The following is a 21,296-nucleotide window of genomic DNA, read 5'->3' on the forward strand; positions in this document are numbered from 1 at the left end:
TTCTCTTTCCGAACCTCAGCCACCTTCTGGGCACCAAAGGAGGACACAATGTGCAAGGAGTTCTTCCAGGTGCACCAGTATCACACCGCAGGAGAGTAGATACGCAACCTTCGGGATTAGTATAAACGAGGTGATGGAGATTGCTACCGACTATTACACGTGCCTTTTCCAGTAGGAGACAGCTTCAGCTAGAGAACAGAGATGTAGACAGCAGGTCTAGGATCACATCCCATTCCTCGTCACAGAGGAGATGGGATGCTCCCTCCTAGCCCCCTTCACAGAGAAAAAACTAGAGGAGGCTTTCCATACACAAGATGGGTAAAAATGCCCGAGAGAGGATGGCCTCTAAGGCCTTCTTCACTACCTACTGGGAAGTGATGAAGGACCCCCTACTGATGGCCTTCCAAGAGATTTTCACTTCAGGACAGATGCCACGGAGTCTTTCGGCAGGCCTTATCAGTCTTCTCCCCAAAGGGGAAGATCGGTTGGAGCTTTCCCAATGGAGACCGATCATCATATTGTCAGTGGCCTATAAGGCACTTGCAAAGATGATTGGTAGGCAATAACACCCCGTGCTTCTAGGCATCATCCATGACACACAAACAGGCTTTGTCCAGGATAGGAGCATCCTAGACAATGTATTTACCTTCTTTGAGGTGACAGAGTGGGCTCAGCACAGTGGGCAGAAACTGGCCGTACTACTCTTGGATTTCGAGAAAGCTTATAATAGGGTGGACTGGGATTTCCTAGAGGGCACCATGATGAGGTTAGGATTCCCCCAGGTTTGGATTCGCGGGATCTCCGCCCTTTACAAATCGGCCACCAGCAGGGCTCTCATAGGCGGAAGGCGAGGGGAGAAGTTTCGGCTGGAGAGATCGGTTCGACAGGGCTGCCCCCTGGCCCCTTACCTGTTTCTACTCTTTGCAAAGGCGATGTCTCACTTCCTCAGGCCACGTGTGAGCGGATTACACGGCCTCCGACTTCCAGTGAGAGAGGAGACTAAGTTGTTAGACTTAGAGTATGCAGATGATACAGCACTCTACATAGAGGACGATAAGTTGATGCTGGAGAGAGTGAGGTTGGCTCTTGACGTGTTTTGTTCTGCAGCGGGAGCGAAAATCAATTGGCGAAAGTTGGTTGGTTTCCTCACAGACCCGGACTCTAGCACAGAGTGGGGCATCCACCTGAGATTTAGATGGGTGAGCAGAGGGTAGACCTTCCGGTACCTAGGGTTCCAAGTGGGACTCGACATCACTCCTGCCCACAGCAGTTTCTTCCTGTCCTTGATTCTATCCGGAGAAAACTGACCTACTGGAGCACGGCTCGCCTCTCACTAGCCGGCCGAGCCCTAGTGGCTAACCAGGTCCTCCTAGCAACGGCCTAGTACATTACCTCATATTGGTTCTTCTCCTCATCATGCGTAGTGCAGCTTCGCCGCCTAGTCCGAAATTTCCTTTGGTCAGGGTCAGATGGTTCCAAGGATTCCATGGCCAAGGTGGCGTGGGCAACCATCATACGGCATCGGTCAAAGGGAGGGCTTGGGATCATAGACCCAGAGTATCAAAGTATGGCTCTCTTGGGCAAGCTAGTTGTCTGCGGCCTCACACCAGGCAGGCAGACTTGGAAGGTCTTATTGCAAGAGGGCCTTCAAGACTGTAGACCGAGGCTCGGCGGTGAGTGGAGGCCGTCCCTGAGATGGATCTTCACGTCAGCTCGGATCACCCCTCCCAGATCACCTTTCCTACACAGCTTGCTTCGCGTGTGGCAGGGCCTCCGTAAGGCCCTAATCCAGAGCCCCCCAAGCTGCTAGGAGGAGATAGACTGTCAGCCGATGATCTAGAACCCCCAAGTCAAAGATCAAGAAGGGACACAAATCAATGAGCACCTCCACATCCAGTGGGCTGGTTGGGAGGCAGGCCCAACTTGTACCATCAGGACATGGCGGGACATGTACAGGATGGCGGACGAGGAGGTGCTGCAGCGAGTATCAGGCTGCCAGAGAGGAGTGGAGTTGAGAAGGGAGATAGACGCAGCAATACCTCTTGAGTGGCTTGCTTCCTCGATACGAGAGTCCATAGAGCCCGGGGAGATATGGGCAACTAGGTTTTCACCAGCACGCACACCCCTACAGGTGGCAGGTAGAGTGGGCGGAGCCCCATAGGGGACTTTCTTCGCCATTCAGGAGGGGGGGGTGTCTGGCCCTTGACTGAGTGCAGCAGGATGAGGGGATAGCTGCCCTTTCGTGGAAAAGGATTCGGGTGGTGGGCCTTCAGGGGAAGACATGGCGACTGGACCCCTATGTTTTCTGGAAGGAGCTCCGGGAGTGACGCCTTTGGATTTGGGAGGGCATACCACTTGATGAGCTGGAGTGGGATCCAGAAGAGTGGCTATGGCCGGCCACTGCGGTCACCAAGAAGCCATCCAAGTTCCTAGAGTACACTGCCAGGATTGGCAACCACGTACTGATACAGGAGGATATGGATTGGGCGTCGTCACATAGCAGGCACTGGGTGGAGCACAGCATCACAGAGCCTTTCCGACGGACTTTCTGGCACCGCCTATGGGATAGCTAGAGTTTGAGAAGGGTGTCGTATTTCTTATGGCTGGTGACACATGGAGGCTTGACGATGGGAAGTTGGCTTGCCCAGATGCAGGAGGGAGGTTGTAAGCGTTGCACACAGCAGCCTCTGGAAACCCCAAAGCACTGCCTTCGGTCATGTGAGGAGGTGCAGCTCATGTGGAGAGGAGCATGCCGCATCCTTCGTCGTACAGCACCCAGCCTTGGATGTATCTCATGGGGATCTTTCTATTTGCAGGCAGTCAGCCAGCAGGGCCAAGGCCGTCACCTTCTGTATGAGGCCGGGATGCAGGACAACACGATATTCATTATCAAGGCAGGGTCGTGCGCAGTGGTCGGTTTGGAGGCTCTACCCATCCGCCAGGTACTGGAGCCCACAGCAGACCGCTCGGAGGTATGGGAGATCATAGGGAGTCTTACTAGATGGCATATCTGGAAGGCGCGGTTTCAGGAGGCTTTCGACGGAGAGGGACTTTCAATACAGGTGACCTTAGTAGAGCTTTGGACCTCCATCATCTACTCCCTCCGCAGCCGATGGGATCAAGTACACGACAAGTCCAGGGCTCGTCGGGAGCTCCAACATCATTTCATGCGCACTTGAGGCGACCAAGACCTGTTTTTCGTGATGCAGGCAAGCAGCCCCAGATGGCGATACACCCCCCCTCCATGGCTTCTTGCCCCAATCCCCCCCAGACCGCCTTGAGAGGCTTGTATACATGATATATTTGTGACTTTCATCAGCTCCAGCTAGTCTGTATAGCATGAGCACTCCATGTAATCTGTTTTTTTTAGTAATATAATCAGCCACATTGTACTTGCAAAAAAATATTTAGGACAGTCTGATTCCTATGCCCTACGACTCCATTTTGTGCGGGGAAGTTGATAGAGGTGACCTAGCGTATAATACCCTATTCCTGTAGAGACTCAAAGAACTCGTGGGAGGTAAACTTGCCACGAAAATCACTCCTCATAGTACCTACACGACAACCAATCTGGTTATGGACCAACAGCACCTAAGCACTGAAATAAGTGAAAGCATCAGACTTGTGCTTTAGCAAGTACACCCACATGCATCTAGAGAAATGATCCACTATCAAAAAGAAATACAGCGCGCCATTCAAGGCAGCAGTGGATGTGGGACCACAAAGATCTACATGAATGAGCGTAAGGGGTTCTGCAGCACAAGTGACAAACTACTGAGAAAAGGGTGGACAATGCTATTTACCTAGCTGACATGCTTTACAAACCTCTCGAGATAGTTTTAGGCGTGGAAGACCCTCAACCATCCCCTTACGCGCCAACTCATAAAGAGAGTCATAGCACAGATGCCCTAAGCGAAAATGCCAAAGACGCTCAGTGTCCGTGGGCTCCCGTGTGGTGGCCAAAGCCTAGAAGCGATGGAACTCCAAATCATCATCAGAAAGAGAGAAGAGGGACATCGTCAACAATTGGGCTGAACTCTGCTCCCACCATATACTACTGCAACTTTGGCATACCATCAAAGTGATCCCATCTACAATCTAGAGGGAGGTGCACATACCATTCTTCAATCCAAACCAATCAGAATCAGTGAAACGTAAACAAGTTATATTTCCTACTCTTTTATGTACTCCAACTGATACGCAAGCTATGGGCACAAGTATTCATCATAACCTTGACCTATACCAGTACATAAACATTAATAAAGGTCGCTGAAGAAGATGTTTGAATTGTGAGGTCACCCAAGTGATGTGTGGGACCTATTATGCTTTGGAGGGGAAATCCCACCACTACCACACTTCTAGACCTGGCTGATCGATAGAAGTTCAACCTATGAGGTTTGCACCTAAAGAGATAGGACCCCCTAGGTACATAGGTATAGGGTGAGAGCGAAAGGATGAGTGATAACTGGGATCAACGCAAGACAAAATGAGAGAAGTAGAGGGTGGGAAGGGTGGATTTGAATGTGACAAGAAGATGCACTGAAAGTAAAGTCTTCTGAAAAAGCATGTGATTGAGAAATATTACCTATGCTTCTCCCTTCCATGGTGACTTTGCATACCATGCTCCAACTCTGGTGGTATCAAAGGAATTGGATACCTTGTTATGTCCATGTCAATGTCTCCTCGCAAGTGTATACAAGGTGCACATCATGGCAAGATCTAAACCCCAACAAACAAACTGTTTTGTTGCAACATTAATTAAGAAGAAAACAGGTTTTCCAATTTTTTCTTGTAAGCAATTTCTGAATGGCACTCCTCTTCTTGCCTTTCTGCAGTAAATTCTTAAATAGCACTCCTTTTACTAATCCAAGATGGACAGTATGCAAATCTCTGCCTCATAAGAATAGCATAGTACTTGCCAAAGTCATGGAGAAAAAACCCTGTATAACATAACATTAAAGCATTGCTTTTCTAAACACGTGTTAACATGTCACATAGCTCATATTCAGTAATGATTAAAGACAGTTTAACAAGTACCTGTCCAAATGGATAGCTAAGGTGGGAATCCGCATTATAGGATCCTGTACTCGGACTAGTTTGTGAGAACAAGTAGCTTCCTTTGTCCCTTGTTTCAGCATAACTCGACCAGCAATGGTAAGGTCACGATCAAACCATGTGTGCCATAAACCAGAACCATATGTTTGCACTCCCACCTCTAAAAAGCCTCCTTTAGTTACCTGTTGAAAGTTTGTAAGCAGACATCAATGAATTGGACATTTGGACATCCAAAAGATAGTGTTGAAAGCACTGTTGGAGATTTGTGTGTAGTGCTCAACTATACCTGCCAACTATGTTCCTAAAATGAAAAAGTGATGTGGGTGGTCTTGTTTGTGGATCCAAGTAGAGGATCTAAAGAGAAAATTCAGCACACAGTCTTTGTAAAGTATTTTATGTGTGATGCAACTTCAAGAGAATCAATATAATCATGCAAGCAAGTTTTTACATATCCAGATTAATAACTATCATTGAGAAATTTGAGACAAAGAACAAGGAAATTGATAAGAAAGGACTAACAAAATACAGTCCAACTTGGAAGTGATTGAAACAATTAAAAAACTCTAGAGCATAAGCTTCAATTCAAAGTTAGGAAGATAGACTATCAAATAAAGGAGAACATGTGGTTTGGCATATACTATTAGATAGATTGTCAAGCAACAAATAATAAATACAAAACTGTAAGGTCTATGAGGAATTATTTTCATCGCGGCTTTAGAAAATTAAACATAGCTCATGTGCCATATTGCAAGAGTGAATGGACATGAATGCAAGAGTATTGAGCAAGATAGCATTAGTGTGAAAGGACCAGCGTGATGGTGTCAATACCACACAAGCTTGGGTGACCCACACATGGCATCAATTTAATCTTGAAGGGGATATGCACATTGTATATTAGGGGGTGCAATTCACTATATGTAACAAACTTTTTGTATATCAATTGTTACCAAGACATATTGGCTCCATGATTCCAAATTAATTTGATGCTCATGTACTTTGAAAGGCAGTTGTATTATTTAAGCATTTCATGTTGGGTATTTTACTCATGCCTCACTTACGCCTATGCTCACATAGGAGTGTCGGTGATCAGTAGGACACCAGGGCACTTTTTACTCTCGGTAGGAGAGGTTTTTTCCCCAAGACTTATGGTATTATTTCGTATGTGCTTATGACACACACCTACGGGCACTTACCGTGTTCGGGTGTGAACACCCCCTACAACCCTAAGGTTTAAGGGTTGTGCCTTGTACTTTCAACTCACACTCTTTCAGCTATTGGATTGGGTGTCATGCTTCACTCTCACACTGTCTACTGGTTTTTTGTGCTGAGCTTCGATCCTGTCCTCTCTCACATTTGGTATCAGAGCATTGGCTCTGCTTTACTCAGCTCAGGTGCTGCCCAGCTCCGCTCAGTCTCCGGGAGCTTCTTGCTCAGTCCAACTCTGCTTTGGCTCTGTTCAGTCACTGTGGCAGCTCCTCACCGTACCCTGCTTGCCAGCACCAGTGCTGCCCATCTCCTGCAGCTCCTCGCCCAGCGCCACTACCTCGCCTACCCTCTGGGCATCGTACCTGTGCCTTGACAGTAGCCCGCCACCAGTCCTGCTACGAGACTCCCTTCGCCATGTCAATCTACAGCCGCCACGTCGTCAGCTAGCTACTGCACGCCCCGCCAAATGTTCATCACCAATCGTCACACCCGCCTGCAGCCGCCTATGCTCTCCCACAGTCTCTGACCCTCGCCACTCGTCTGACCCGCCAACTACGCCGTGAGGAACCTACTGCAACACCGGAACCCACCAGCGACAGCCCATCTGAAGCGCCGCCAGTCAACCCATCTAACACCTGCCTAACGTCTCTGCGCCAATCATCCCCTTTTTTTGGTAAATTGTTTTTTAATTTTTTAATTCCAGCTGCAATTTCTAGAAGCAAGGTTCCTACGCCACAGGCATAGCACTCAGAAAGGTGTCTGGGACACATTGAATGCAATTTCTAGACACATTCCTAAAAAAAATTTGGGGCTTTTATGTTTTCTGGGAACATTGGCATACGCACTGCAGTTACAGCCACTGAAAAACTGTTTTGACAAATCCGAGGCAAGAAATTTTGGGGATTTTGCTGGTACAGTGCTACTGAACACTGATTGCATGTTGGACTGCGTGCATAACAGACAGTTTTGACAGAGTGCACCTCTATATACTAATTGCAGAAAGTTATTTCCTGCAAATTCTCGAAATTTTCAGATTTCCAGTGTAGTCCTACTTCGACATTACTCTTTTGCTTTTTCTTGGTAATATATAATCATGGCAAATCAGGGAGGAGATGTCTTCACCTATGTATCCAAAGAAGACAGACTGGATGGAAATAACTATTCACTTTGGTCCTTCATGATGAAAAATGTACTTGTGGCCAAAAATCTTTGGGATTATGTTAGTGGAGAATAAGCTCGACCTGGAGTTGTGGCTCCAACTACTCCTCCTCCAGGAGGACGTGCACAACGAGCACCTAAACCTACTCCACTTCAGCCACTTCCCCAAAGAACAACAGCTCAAAAAGCATGGGATACAAGGGATGCACAGCCTTTGTCGCTGATTGCATTGGCAGTTCAGTGGTCAATCATCCCCCACATTTGTTCAACAGCTTCTTCACGAGAAGCTTGGATAACTTTGGAGCAGATGTTTACAGGCAAGATTGAGACTCGCATCTCTTTCTTAAAGAAAGAGCTAGAGACATTGAAAATGGATAAAGGTGATTCTATTCACGATCACTTGAATAAGATTCAGGACTTGTGAGAGCAACTCATGAATGTTGACGAGTACTATTCGGATGCACAAATGATATCTATCACTTTGAACTCATTACCTTCTTCGTACTTGGCTTTTCATACAACCTTAAACCTCACCATGAGAATTGCTGCGCAGCCAATCACTTTTCTTCAGTTAGTCAATTTGCTTCTAGAAGAGAAGCAAACACGGATTAATAGTGGTGTGGATGCTATTGCCTCTGAGCAGGCTTTTATGGCTAGACAGAAGGGCAAAGGCAGCCAAGTGAAGAATGCTCCGCAGAGTTCTGGGACTTCTGGCACATCACAGGCAAACAAAAAACAAGGAGGCACGCAAGCCAAAAAGGGCAAATGCCATTATTGCAAGAAGCCACGCCACTACATTACTGAGTCCAGAAAGCGCATTGCCAAGGAGAAGAAAAAGAAGTCAGGAATGTCTGTTTTTTATGCTCATTCTACTGCTACCGAGTCCGCGTCTTTTGTTGCAGATAGGGACTATTGTTTTTACACATGTAGTTATGACATATCTTGGACAAATCGAGCATTTAGCTCTACTGAGGATGCAGGCACTTGGTTTTTTGACAGTGGTGCTTCTAGGCATATTACATCTCGCAGAGATTTATTTGCTTTTGTTAGTGCTGCTCCAATTGGCAAGTTTATATAGTGTGCCAATAATGCATCATACCCTATTCGAGGTATTGGGGAGATTGTGCTTACAGCCATTGATGGCTTTATTCTCCGCCTACAGGATGCTTTATTTGTGCCACGCATAAAGAAGAATTTGCTCTCTATCTCTTCTTTGGCACGTTGTGGATTACAGGTCACATTTGATGATGGCAGATGCATGGTGAGAGACAAAGAACACATGACTTTGGTCTTAACAGGCACTTTATGTCATGGGTTATACAGGTTGGATGCTCTTTTAGTTGATCAGTCAATGTATTTGACATCCACTCTTACTCCTGCTATGATACAGGCAGAGTTATGGCATGCTAGGATTGGGCATGTGAACTTTGGCAGCTTGATGCTCTTGCAGCATACGCAGATGCTAGATGGATTACCTCTACTGGTGGAGAGACCTCCTGAGCACTTGTGCGAAGAATGTATTTTGGGAAAAATACATCATTTTTCGTTTCCCTGTGATGTTGCTTTTAGAGCAACAGCCAGGTTGCAGTTAGTGCATTCAGATGTATGTGGGCCTATGTAGACAAAGTCATTGGGAGGATGTTACTATTTTGTGACTTTTATTGATGACTTTACTCGATTTTGCTAGGTCTACTCTTTGGTCAAAAAGTCAGAACTGTATGATGCATTCTTGGCTTTTATTGCACTTGTTGAAAACCAGTCTGGTTGTAAAATTAAGACTCATCGTTCGGATAGAGGGGGGAAATACATGTCCTCTATGCTGAATTCTTTTTTGAAGCAGAAGGGCATTGTCTATCAGTACACTACTACTTATACTCCACAACAAAATGGGATTGCAAAGAGGAAGAATAGGTCACTCATGGAGATGGCCAAATGTATGCTGAAGGCAAAGAGCTTGCCTCACAGTTTTTGAATGGAAACCGTCATGTGTGCTTGCCATATTTTAAACACATGCCCCACCAAAGCTTTGAAGAAAATTACACCTTTTGAGGCTTGGAACAGCCGGAAACCTTCTCTTGGACACTTTCATACCTTTGGGTGCCTTGCATATGCAAATATTCCAAAGGTACTTAAGAAAAAGTTGAATAACAAGGCTGTTAAATGCATTTTTGTGGAATATAGCAGTGAGAGCAAAGGCTATAGACTCTATGATCCTGTTTCTAAAAAGGTGTTTGTCAGTAGGGATGTACTATTTGATGAAAAATCAGAATTGTCCCTGGCTGGTTTAGACACATATCAGGCTGCCCGTGATGTATTTAAAGAGCTACTGCCCATTACATTTGGTGATTCAGCTAGAATTTCAGCAATTGAATTCAATGTTCAACCAGCTGCTCCTTTGGAAAATGCAGAAAATCAGCCATTGGCTAATCTAAATATTCAACAAAGTGCTGAAACTGAAATTCAGTAAGAGCTTATGCATAGTCAGGAAGCAAGAAAAATGCCTAGATGGTATTTATAAACTATGAAAGATAGTCATCTGGATGCACCCATGGCTGGTCGTACTAGAAGGCAAGCTCATATGCATGATACTGCACATACCATGGAGTTCGTTATGGCAGCAAGCACCCTTGATGATGAGGAGCCTGAATGTTTTGAGGATGCACAACAGAGTGTGCATTGGATGGCAGCAATGCAAGCTGAATTGGATTCTATCACTAAGAATCAAACATGGGATTTGGTATCTTTGCAATTTGGGAAGAAAGCCATTGGAACAAAATGGGTTTACAAGCTGAAACGGAATGCAAATGGACCCATTGACAAATACAAAGCAAGGCTTGTAGCTAAAGCCTATGCACAAAAAGAAAGGCATTGACTATGAGGAGACATTTGCTCCCACTTTCTGCATGACGACCATCAGGTCTATGGTTGCTTTGGCTGCTCATTATGGATGGATTGTGCATCAGTTGGATATTAAAACTGCATTTTTACATGGGAAACTTCATGAGTAAGTATATGTACAGCAGCCCATTGGTTTTGCAGTTGAGGGCTTGGAACATTTGGTCTGCAAGCTAAAAAAAGTTTTATATGGTCTAAAACAAGCTCCTACATCTTGGTATGCAAAGATGTTTTCTTGCTTAGCCAAGGGTTCATTCACAGCTCATCTAAGTCTACCCTTTACGTATGCAAAGAGGGGGGATCCATGTTGATCATTTGTCTTTATGTTGATGATCTCTTGCTTACAGGGACACATGCTAATCAAATTTCAGCATTTAAATAAAATTTGCAGCAAACTTTTGACATGTCTGACTTGGGGACTTTGCATTATTACTTGGGCATTCAGTTCTTCATACATGATGCTAGAGGTATTGGTTTATCACAGTCAAGATACATTGGTAAACTTCTTGAGAAGTTTGGCTTACAGGATTGCAAACCAGTTTGTACACCAATGAAACCTGGACTAAAGCTGTCATTACATGATGATAGTGATTTGGTTGATATACATACATATGCTCCAGCAGTTGGGTGTCTTATTTACTTATGCAACACTAGGCCAGACATACAGTTTGCAGTTTCAGCCCTGAGTAGATACATGCATCAGCCACGCATGTCACATTAGCAAGTTGTTAAGCGTGTCTTCCGTTACTTACGGAGTACTAGATCTCTTGGATTGTTTTATGCCAAGGGGGGACCACTGCAGTTACATGCTTACAGTGATTCTGATTGGGCTAGTGATTATGATTCACGTCACTCCACTAGTGGCAATTGTTTCTTTCTTGGCTCATCTTGCATATCTTGGCTTAGCAAGAAATAGTCCACTGTTGCCACATCGTCATGTGAAGCTGAATACAAGGCAGCTTTCACTACCACAGTTGAATGCGTATGGATTAGACGCTTGCTAGCTGATCTAGATGTATCTATTACAGAGCCTACTCCTTTGTTTACTGACAGTCAGAGTGCCATTGCAGTGGCACGGAACCCAGTGTTTCATGCACGCACGAAACACATTGAGATACATTATCACTTTGTCAGAGAGAGGCTACATGCAGGTGATATCAGCCTTGTCTATTGTCTTACCACCAATAATGTGGCAGACATCTTCACCAAAGCTCTTCCTCATGAAAAATTTGAAGCATTTCGCAATGCTTTAAATTTGATCTCCTTTGGTAGTGGATGATCCTTGTACTCTTGATCACTCTTCACTCCAGGGGGGGTTTGTTGGGTATTTTACTCATGCCTCACTTACGCCTACGCTCACATAGGAGTGTCGGTGATCAATAGGACACTGGGGCACTTTCTACTCTCGGTAGGAGAGGTTTTTTCCCCTAGACTTATGGTATTATTTCGTATGTGCTTATGGCACACACTTACGGGCACTTACCGTGTTCGGGTGTGAACACCCCCTACAACTCTAAGGTTTAAGGATTGTACCTTATACTTTCAGCTCACTCTTTCAGCTATTGGATTGGGTGTCGTGCTTCACTCTAACATTGTCTACTGGTTTTCTATGCTGAGCTTCGATTCTGTCCTCTCTCACATTTCAAGATATGTTAAATGTTCATCTAGAGTTAAAAGTTGATCCAGAAATTCAAGCTTTGAGAGAGAAGGGCTAAAAGCACTGGCTAGATTTTCTTACCGAGAAAGCTCTTGAGACAAATGGTATTATGGCTACAAAGGCCTATCTCAGCATGAAAGGTATCAATGTTATTGATGCAACTATGTCTATGAAAGGTAACATATCACCTATCATTCGAGGATCCACCACCCCAACGGTGACTTCAAAGTCTCATCATACACAAGCTGCCTCTTCTTGTCCCAAGAATCCCTCCATGGGCAAGGGCAAGAAGAAAGTCAAAGAACCGGCTATTTCCATGGTAGCTAAATCTCCAAAGATGCTTTTAACAAAGCAAAACGATGCTAAAAGAGACTTCAAGCCTAGAGAGAAGAGCGTTAAGTTTGGCGCTTTCTATGGTAAGAGAGATTCTCAAAAAGCTGTCTCTTTTACTAGATAATTTGATTATGCTTTTGATGGTGAAGATTATATTAAAAAATCAAAAATTAGGATGGTTAAAATGCATCTAAAGGATGTTGCTTTAAATTGGTAGCTCATAGTTATTCAAGAGAAAAACAAACCCAAGTCTTGGAAAGAGTTTAAGGAGATATTCAACAAGAAGTTTCTACCTTCATCCTTTGAAGCCGATGTGCAACAAGAATGAGATGAGCTAAAGCAAAGCCATGGAGACAATGTTGAAACATATATCAACAGGTTTGCAACTATTTCTCTTAAATTTGCATCTCTTAATGAAGTTCCTTCCAATATGGAGATGAGAAAGTTTATCCATGGATTACACCCAACAGTACGGTGAACTATCAAGATGACAAAGCTTGATACTTTAGAAGTAGCCCAAGATGAGGCATTAGAAGCTAAAGGACTACATCTGCCATGGGTGCTTCATAAAGCCTCAAAAGAAGAACCACAAAGAAAGAAGACCAAGATGTTTAACCAAAAGAAGTCAAATAAACAAGAATGAAAGCATAAGGATGGAGGTAGACCACCCTTGCCATCCAAGGAAAGAAGCTAACATATCAGCAATTAGCAGAATATACAAGAGAAGGATGATGTTTCTCTTGTGGAGAAAAAAGACACATGGCTGGTCAATGTCCTAATAAGGCAAAGAAGGAAAACCAACCCCAAAAGACACCTCAAGCAAATGTTGTACCTAAGGAATCCTTGCAATAGGATGAAACTCCGTCAGAGAAAAGAAAGCTTTTTATGGCTTGGGATAAGATTGCTAATCAACCTGTTCTCATTCATTTTTATACAAGGGCTACATATCATTATATCCATCCTTGGATTATTGAAGCTCTACATCTACCAAAGAAGAGGTTTGAAACACCAAAAATGTCAAGTGTTGCTTTTTAAGAAATGGAGTCTGAAGTTACTTCCATTTTGGGAAAACTACAAATTGAGATAGGAGATTATATAGATCATGAGAGTTTTGTTATGGGAGATCTTAGTCATTGTGATGTTGTATTAGAAATACCTTGGCATAGAAGAATAGATCCAGCCATTGATTGGAATCAAAATAAGTTTAGATTTTCTTTCGAGGGTAAAAATGTATCTTTTGATATGGGAGTGGAAGAAAACTCTATTCCTATCTAATCCCATGTACAAATTTGTAAAGCAATGAAAAAGTCTATTTCCTTGTACTTGATTTTTGTCAAAGATTCTAACAAAAAGTCTAAAATTAAAGAGATGAACAAGGACCGAATGAGTTTTTTAAAGGAGTATGAAAATTGCTCTGTAGACATTTTATCTGACGAGTGAACACCAGAGAGGCCAGAAGATCATCACATTGATCTCCTTCCTAAAAGCTCACCTCCAAATCGACCACCCTATCATGTGAGTACAACACAACAAGAGAAGATTATTAAGCAAGTGAACGAGCTCTTGAAGAAGGATCTAAGACCTAGTTCCTCACCTTTTTACTCTCCAGTCCTCTTAGTGCAAAAGAAAAATGAATCTTGGCACATGTATGTGGACTGCAGGCCCCTCAACAAAATTGCAATTCCAAAGAGGTTTTCCATTTCAAGAATTCATGATATCTTTGATAAATTGGATGGATCCAAAGTATTCAGTCGGATTGACTTAAAGAGCAGCTATCATCAGATAACAATTGCTCCTCAAGATATTCATAAACAACATTCAAGACAACTCTTGGTTTGTATGAGTTTTTTGTGATACCATTTTGTCTCACCAATGCTTTTGCAGCCTTTGATAGAATGATGGAAATAATCTTTAGAGCACATCGGAAGTTTACATATACTTTCTTTGATGTTATTTTGGTTCATTCAAAAGATCAAGAAAAGCATAAGCAACACTTGAAAATAGTGTTTTAAAAACCCCGCCAATACAAACTTTATATGAATGGCAAAAAGAGTAAATTTTTCCTAGAAGAGATTCACTACTTGGGCCATATTGTATCCAAAGATGTGATTCAAATAGATCCAAAAAAAATAGAGGCTATTATAGAATGGCCAAAATTGACTAGTGTTCATGAAGTTCGAAGTTTCTTGGGATTATGCTCTTATTACAGGAGATTCATTAAATGGTTTGCAGTGGTTGCTGGACCATTGCATGATTTAACCAATAAAGCAGTGGCATTCTGATGAACCAAACTAGAGAAGGAAGCTTTTAAAGCTCTAAAGTTCTATATCAGCAAAGGACCTATTTTGATTATACCTAATTTGTCGAAACTTTTCTTTGTGAAATGTGATGCTTTAGGAGACTGTATTGGTGCAGTCTTAAACCAAGAAGAACATACAATTGCTTACACAAATAGAGGTTGCAAAATGTAAAAAAGAATGCTACAACCTATGAAAAGAAGTTAATGGCTATCATTCAAGTTTTAAAAGATTGGAGGCACTATCTTTTAAGTGGAGAATTTCTCATCAAGACAAACCATGGCAGTCTCAAACATTTTCTCAACCAACCAAAGATTTCTAAGAAGAATATTCAATGGACCAATTATTTAGCTCAATTTAACTTTTAAATACTACATATTCATGGAAAGCAAAACAAAGTAGTTGATGCCCTGTCATCTCAGATTCATGCAATGTCCACAACTCATTATACAAATTTGACTAGTATGAGGAACATGTATACTCTGATTAAGATTTTAAAATCATATGGGAGAGTTTACAACCTGATAAATGGATAAACTCTTATGTTATTAAAGATAGATTTCTTTTTATGGAGAATAAGTCATGTATTAGTAAAGATTTCAGACCTAAAGTAATGAAAGAATGTCATGCGACTCCTTACATGGCTCATCGGGATATTTTAGCCACAGCCAAGGTACTTGATATGTATTTCTTTTGGCCAAGTCTTCGACGAGACATTGAGCAATTTATCAAAGAATATCTTGTGTGCCAAAAGCTTAAGTTTGATTGCCAAAAGATTACAGGGCTTTTGCAACCATTACCAATTCTGAGCCAACATTCGGAAGCATTGCTATGGATTTTATTTTAGCTTGCCAAATTCAGCAAACAGCAATAATGGCATATTGACTATTATTGACACGTTTAGCGAACTGATTCATTTTATTCCAGCTATCAAGTCTTGACATATGGCTAGAATATTTATTCAACAAATCTCTCAGTATCATGGGTTACCACAATCCATCATGGATGATAAAGATCCACAAACCCTAGTCTCTTTTGGCAAGCTCTTTTTGAAAATTTAGATACAAAGCTTATCTTTTATTCTCCTTATCATATAGTCAAAGTGAGATAGTCAATCTCACAATATTGGATATGATGAAGTACTTTTTCCATGAAGCCAACCAACAATGGGAAAATTATTTACCTTTGGTAAAATATACCTATGACAACACAGTTCATACTTCTATAAGTAAACCACCATTTGAGATCATATATGAAAAAACACTCTTATTACCTATTCTCAAAACAAAGGACGAGATATTTCATACCGATGAGTTCATGCGTGATATGGATACAGCTGTCACCTAGGTTAGAAGAGCTATCCAAAGATCTCAAGAAAAACAAAAGAAAGTAGCAAATAAGCATTGAAAGCAATTGATTTTACAAGAAGAAGATTGGGTGTGGTTGAAATTTGACAAAGCTTGTCTAAGAAACTCTAACAAGCCTTATCCCAAGTCACTAAGCTAGCAATAAGAAATTATGGGCCATTTCAAGTCATTGAAAAGATTAATGATATTTGTTATAGGTTACAACTTTCAGAGCATAAGAGAATTCACAACAATGCTTTTCATATCCATCTTCTGAAGTCTTATGAAGGGCCTCCCTCATTGGAACTTATAACAGAGGATCCACTTAAAGTAGATGAATAGTACAAGATGCTTCAACCAGAGCAAATAGTCTTTCATATAATTAGGAAATGAGGAAGAAATATTTATTGAAAATTTCTTTTCAATTTTAAAAATTACTCTCATTTAGATTCTAAATGGATATCAGAAACGTATTTTAAAGATTATCCAGAAATACTTGCAGCTTATAAAGAAGTTGTAGGATCACAAATACTTTAAGCAACATCTTGAGAACAAGACGGATTTCAAGAGAAAGGAATGTAATAAACCTTTTGTATATCAATTGTTACCAAGACATATTAGCTCAATGATTCCAAATTAATTTGATGCTCATGTACTTTGAAAGGCGATTTGTATTATTTAAGTGTTTCAAGATATAATTAAATGTTCATCTTTCTATTGAAGGGTTGCCAATGGCCAAAATGCCCTATAATTATACTTGGGTCGTCATTGACAAGATATCTAAGAGGGATTAAAAGTTTAGTTAGACAGTCAGATTGATCAAAAAGCTCAGATGACTAAGACTTTATACTCAGATAGTTACATTGACTAAAAGCCCATATAATGAGTGGTTTCAGAAAGTAAAACCAAATACTCATGATCAAAGAAACAAATTATAAACCGGTGAACCTATATAATGAAGCTCTTCAAAAGCTAAATTTGGCGACTCCTAAAATTTAAGAGGTTACTATTATTTAAAGTTACTCAAATGGAAATTCTGTTCACATCAAAGGCTGCGAAATTTCGCAAGAAGCAATTTTGCCTTCAGCAGCTATCTTAAATTCATAACCATTTGAGAGATTTTTAGAGTACAAGGTTTGAAAGCTTCTTTCTCTAAAAAAGTGACATGTAACATCTAGAAAAAGACGTGTCATTTTGAAAAGACAAGTATCCCTACACTTGTCATTTTCAACAAACACTTGTCATTTGTAGACTCTATTTTTCGCTTTTGAGCACCCAAGCCCCACACCTATATATTGAAGGTCTCTCTCTTCATTTGGAATAAGCTCTCATGGTAAAATTTCAGCCACATGCTTTGTACTCTCATATCTATCTCTCATCCAAGAAGCACTTTCTACTTGGTTTGATCTAATCCAAGCACTAAAGAAAAAAATCAGCTTATTGCCCGGAATTTTGCAAAAATTAGGATTTCAAAACTCTAATTAAGAAGAAAATCAGCTTGTTGCCCGGAGTTTTGCAAAAATTAGGATTTCAAAACCCTAATTTTCAGAATTGCAACAAATCAGCCTTTTTGTATATGGTTCAAGCACTCAATCCCCATGGTTTGTTTCAAAAAATTCCTGTAAAGGAGGAGGGACCAGTTCCCCTCTCAACGTGGATTCAAATCTCTCTCTCTCTCTCTCTCTCTCTCTCTCTCTCTCTCTCTCTCTCTCTCTCTCTCTCTCTTCTACTTTTCATGGTGATAATTGATCGAGTTGGTTAAGTTCAAAGTATTATCATTCTCATGTTCTTCCCCGCGCTTCCAATAGACCTACATTTTCATCACGAGCTACCAAGTTAGACAAAGATTATACAGCCCTTGGAGCACTTCAAGGAAAGTGTGCATATATTCAATCTCAAGAGACCCAAACCAAATTGTGGTTGTCTAATACACTGGTTAACCTAGCTGTTATATGAGTTCCGGTATGGGTTCCAGGTTTTTGCAAAAAGACATGAAAGAGTATTAAGAGGCCATTTGTGATTATGGTTGCTCGCATAATACACAACAAATGGATTGGTACCCCATAAGATTGTGAAAGTAGAGATAGAACCAACATTTGTGATTATAAAGAACATTGTTTAGTCAATGGCTTGATCAAAGAGGATGTAGCAATTCCCTAGGTACAAATATCCACGATTGGCATTCACTTATGTCATGAGGATGTGAAATTTTATTGCTTTGCTTAGTATTTGATTGAAAGTTAAACAAATGTGCAAATGTGACTTACATATGTGAGAGTGCAAGTTGATTATTTCACAATGTGGAACCAAGGACCTCGAGATATCAGTTCGTGTGTCAAAGGAAAAAGTTGTAATAAGTTATGCCTAATAGGTACTAGGTGGTACCAGGCGTCAAAACTTGGCCTAGAAAATTTAATTAGCTACGAGTGTCACTGGTGACACTAGGAAATTAGCATTAATTAATGAATCAATGCCAATTCCGGACTAATGAGTACTCAAGATTACTTAGCTGATAAATTGACATAGCCAATGCAATTGTTTGTTTCTTTTTTTTGGACACATAAATCATTATTAAATTAATTTTTAAATTTTATATTCTAAAAATTAATTTAATGGACTGGATAATACTGGAAATTCAATTTAAAAGACTGCTACTTGGCAAAACTTTCCCATGCAATTTTGGGAAAGCTAAATTGCGGCTAAAGGGAGAAAAATCTCATTTTGCATTTTTGGAGCTGTTGGAAAGAGAGACTAGGCTATATTGTTGTCTGCTTTTGGGGCCATTTCTCAACCATTGGAGAGCATTTTGGTGAAGGCTGTTGCATATTCCTAACAAGGGAAGTTGATGATCGCAATTGATGTACTTTTTTCTAAAGATTACAGCCTTTGATACTCCCTTTGCTGCTGTTGAATCCATTTGGGACCGAAAAACCGGATCGATAGCTCAATTTCACCAAATTTTCAAAACAAAACTCTAAATTTTCTCCCTCTATAGCATTCTCTCTCTCTCTCCAACCATTTCATAGATTTACTCCAAGTTTTACAACAATCCAACCATTGGAGGCAGAGATTTTGATGAACCGTAAACCCTAATTTACAGCGGAACCTAGGGTTTGATAGCCACCTCTGGAAGCAAGCCCATAATTAAAGGCTTCAAACTTGAATTTTCAAAGTTGAAATCGGTGTATTTCAAGAGGATTCAAGAGGCCAATCAAGTAGCATTGAATTTGGGGCTAATTTATTTACCAAGGAGCACAAGTAAAGGTCTAGCAAATCAAGGGGCAATTTGATTTGAAGGCTTACTAGTCATTTACAACAGCAAGGGACACTGATTAGCGGAGAAAGTTGAAGAATATTAGTTGTACTCCATCCATTTGCAATACAAGTTAAAGAAATACCACAAGGGGCGCCAAGTTTTGGGGCCAACACACTATCCAATGTCCAAGATTAAGTTGTAGCATTTGCATCTTCAGTTTATGTGAATTTTATACTTGTTGTAATTAGGGTTGAATCAAGTTAGTACCATCCTATCTAAGGAGGAAGGTTGGTTTCATGGTTCCACTACCGGAATACCATCAACTCCCTTGAATTGGTGGGCTTAAGGCACCTAATTGAAGGTCAAAAGTTTTGCTCTAGTGCTGAAATTGTGTTCAACTAAGCATTTACAAATAATGCATCCACCTTTCCCATCCTACACATTACCACTACTATTGCTACGACCAAGAATGCCTTCATGGATAAGACTTGTTTCAACACGTCGAATTTCACCACTTGGTCGAACTTCATGCAACAAGTGCTTGAATCTCAAGGACTGTGGGACCTAGTCATTGGTCTTGAGATAGGCCTGGCTCATCCTAAAGCACATCTATCAATGGAGAGTCCACAATGCCACAAACAATGTTGAACTTATGCAAGGGTTACTTCTTGAGTTCCAATCTCAATTACAGCATTTCCCCCTCCCATCCGAGCATTTGAGTCATCTCATTAACCGCTATGCAACACGAGATCGCACTCAGCTTATAAATCTCAACTTTGAGCTTCATGAGTTTTCCATTAAAGGGGATGATCTGAAAGTCAAGTTGGCCGAATATAGACAGTACTTGCTAAGTTAGCCACTACACGCTCCTCGAAGTCAAATGGTGATCAAGTTACATTCTTTTTTAACAAGCTTCTTGAAAAGTATCTCCATTTCTTTCAACACATTATCTCATTGCCCCAATTGCCAAACTTCTATGAGTTTGAGTGTCAATTCTTGCATTATGCGAGGCTACAAATCAAGTCCACAAGCCCTCTACACTCTTATTTAGAGCAGGGTTTGATTGCCTCTTCATCGCAAGGGAAAACTGGAGATGGCAAGAACTCGCCAAGATGCAAAGGCAAGCCAAAACAAGGGTGACACCCCTTCCTCCCACAAAAACAAAGAAACAAAACCCATCTGGCAACAATTGCCTAAGAAAAATAGATTTTACACACACTACCAGAGATCAAGCCATGTGGACGAGTAGTATCATACCAATGCCCAAGCTCTTCGTCCTAAGAAATCTCAACAAATCGTTGCAACTGCCTCCACTCTTACTAGACAGCCCGGCAAGGCTACGCCTACCACCGCTACTGCCCCATCTTCTTCTTTTGCCCTTGGACATGTGGCACGCAAACAACCTCAACAACCTCTATCTTCAGTATTTCTAAAGGATTAGCTGATTGGTCTGCTAGCTCCTTATCCATTGCACTCTTTGCATCGATTCCTAGGTCATCCTAGATGCATCTCCATCTAGGACCACTTCTCCACCTTGTTAAGCATTTCATTTGGCATCAACTTACTAATGGACGTACGCAATGGTGGCTACATCCTTAATCTTTCCTTCTTCAGTCTTCCATTGCATTCACTCACCCATACACACTCATTGCACATTTTTCATTTAGGTTTACTTTTTGTACTGTATTTCTTTGGAGTATCTCACCACTGACTTTTGTTTTGCATATTCTAATCTCTTATAGGTTTTTGTATTTTAGTATAGGGCTAACGTGCAGGTCTACATCAGCCCTTCCTAGGCTAGAGACTAGGGATGCACACCATTCCTTTCATGGTTCCATCTTCCTAGGAGATTTACTCTTCTACCAACATGGAGGCTTCCCCTCTCGAGGCGGATCATACAACATCTCTCTTGATGCTATCATGGCAATGCCTTCTATCTTGCTCTTCCAGTCGAGGTGCTTCATCCTTCCCCATCTTCATGATTCTTGGCACCACACGAAGACCGACATCAGAGTCCTCTTTCTCCTTTGGCTTCGACATCCAGGGTTGAGAGGGGATTCTTACCCTTTCTTGGTATTCTATAGAATTTCACA

The 21,296-nt window shown here is 41.6% G+C and overlaps 1 protein-coding gene across 1 annotated transcript in view; it reads right to left on the reverse strand.

The window, feature by feature from the left end:
- The window catches only part of LOC148040625 (Zn-dependent exopeptidases superfamily protein), an 83,159-nt gene that overhangs the window by 39,287 nt on the left and 22,576 nt on the right, over nucleotides 1-21,296 (reverse strand). Inside the window, exon 4 of the mRNA XM_087701398.1 lies at nucleotides 5,038-5,237. Coding sequence (XP_087557524.1) covers nucleotides 5,038-5,237 — 200 coding nt within the window. The remainder of the gene's footprint in view (nucleotides 1-5,037; nucleotides 5,238-21,296) is intronic.

This window comes from Lygodium microphyllum, chromosome 2 (genome assembly GCF_053477565.2).
Source record: "Lygodium microphyllum isolate KBCC chromosome 2, Lygodium_microphyllum_v1.1.10, whole genome shotgun sequence".
NCBI classification, from domain to species: Eukaryota; Viridiplantae; Streptophyta; class Polypodiopsida; order Schizaeales; family Lygodiaceae; genus Lygodium; species Lygodium microphyllum.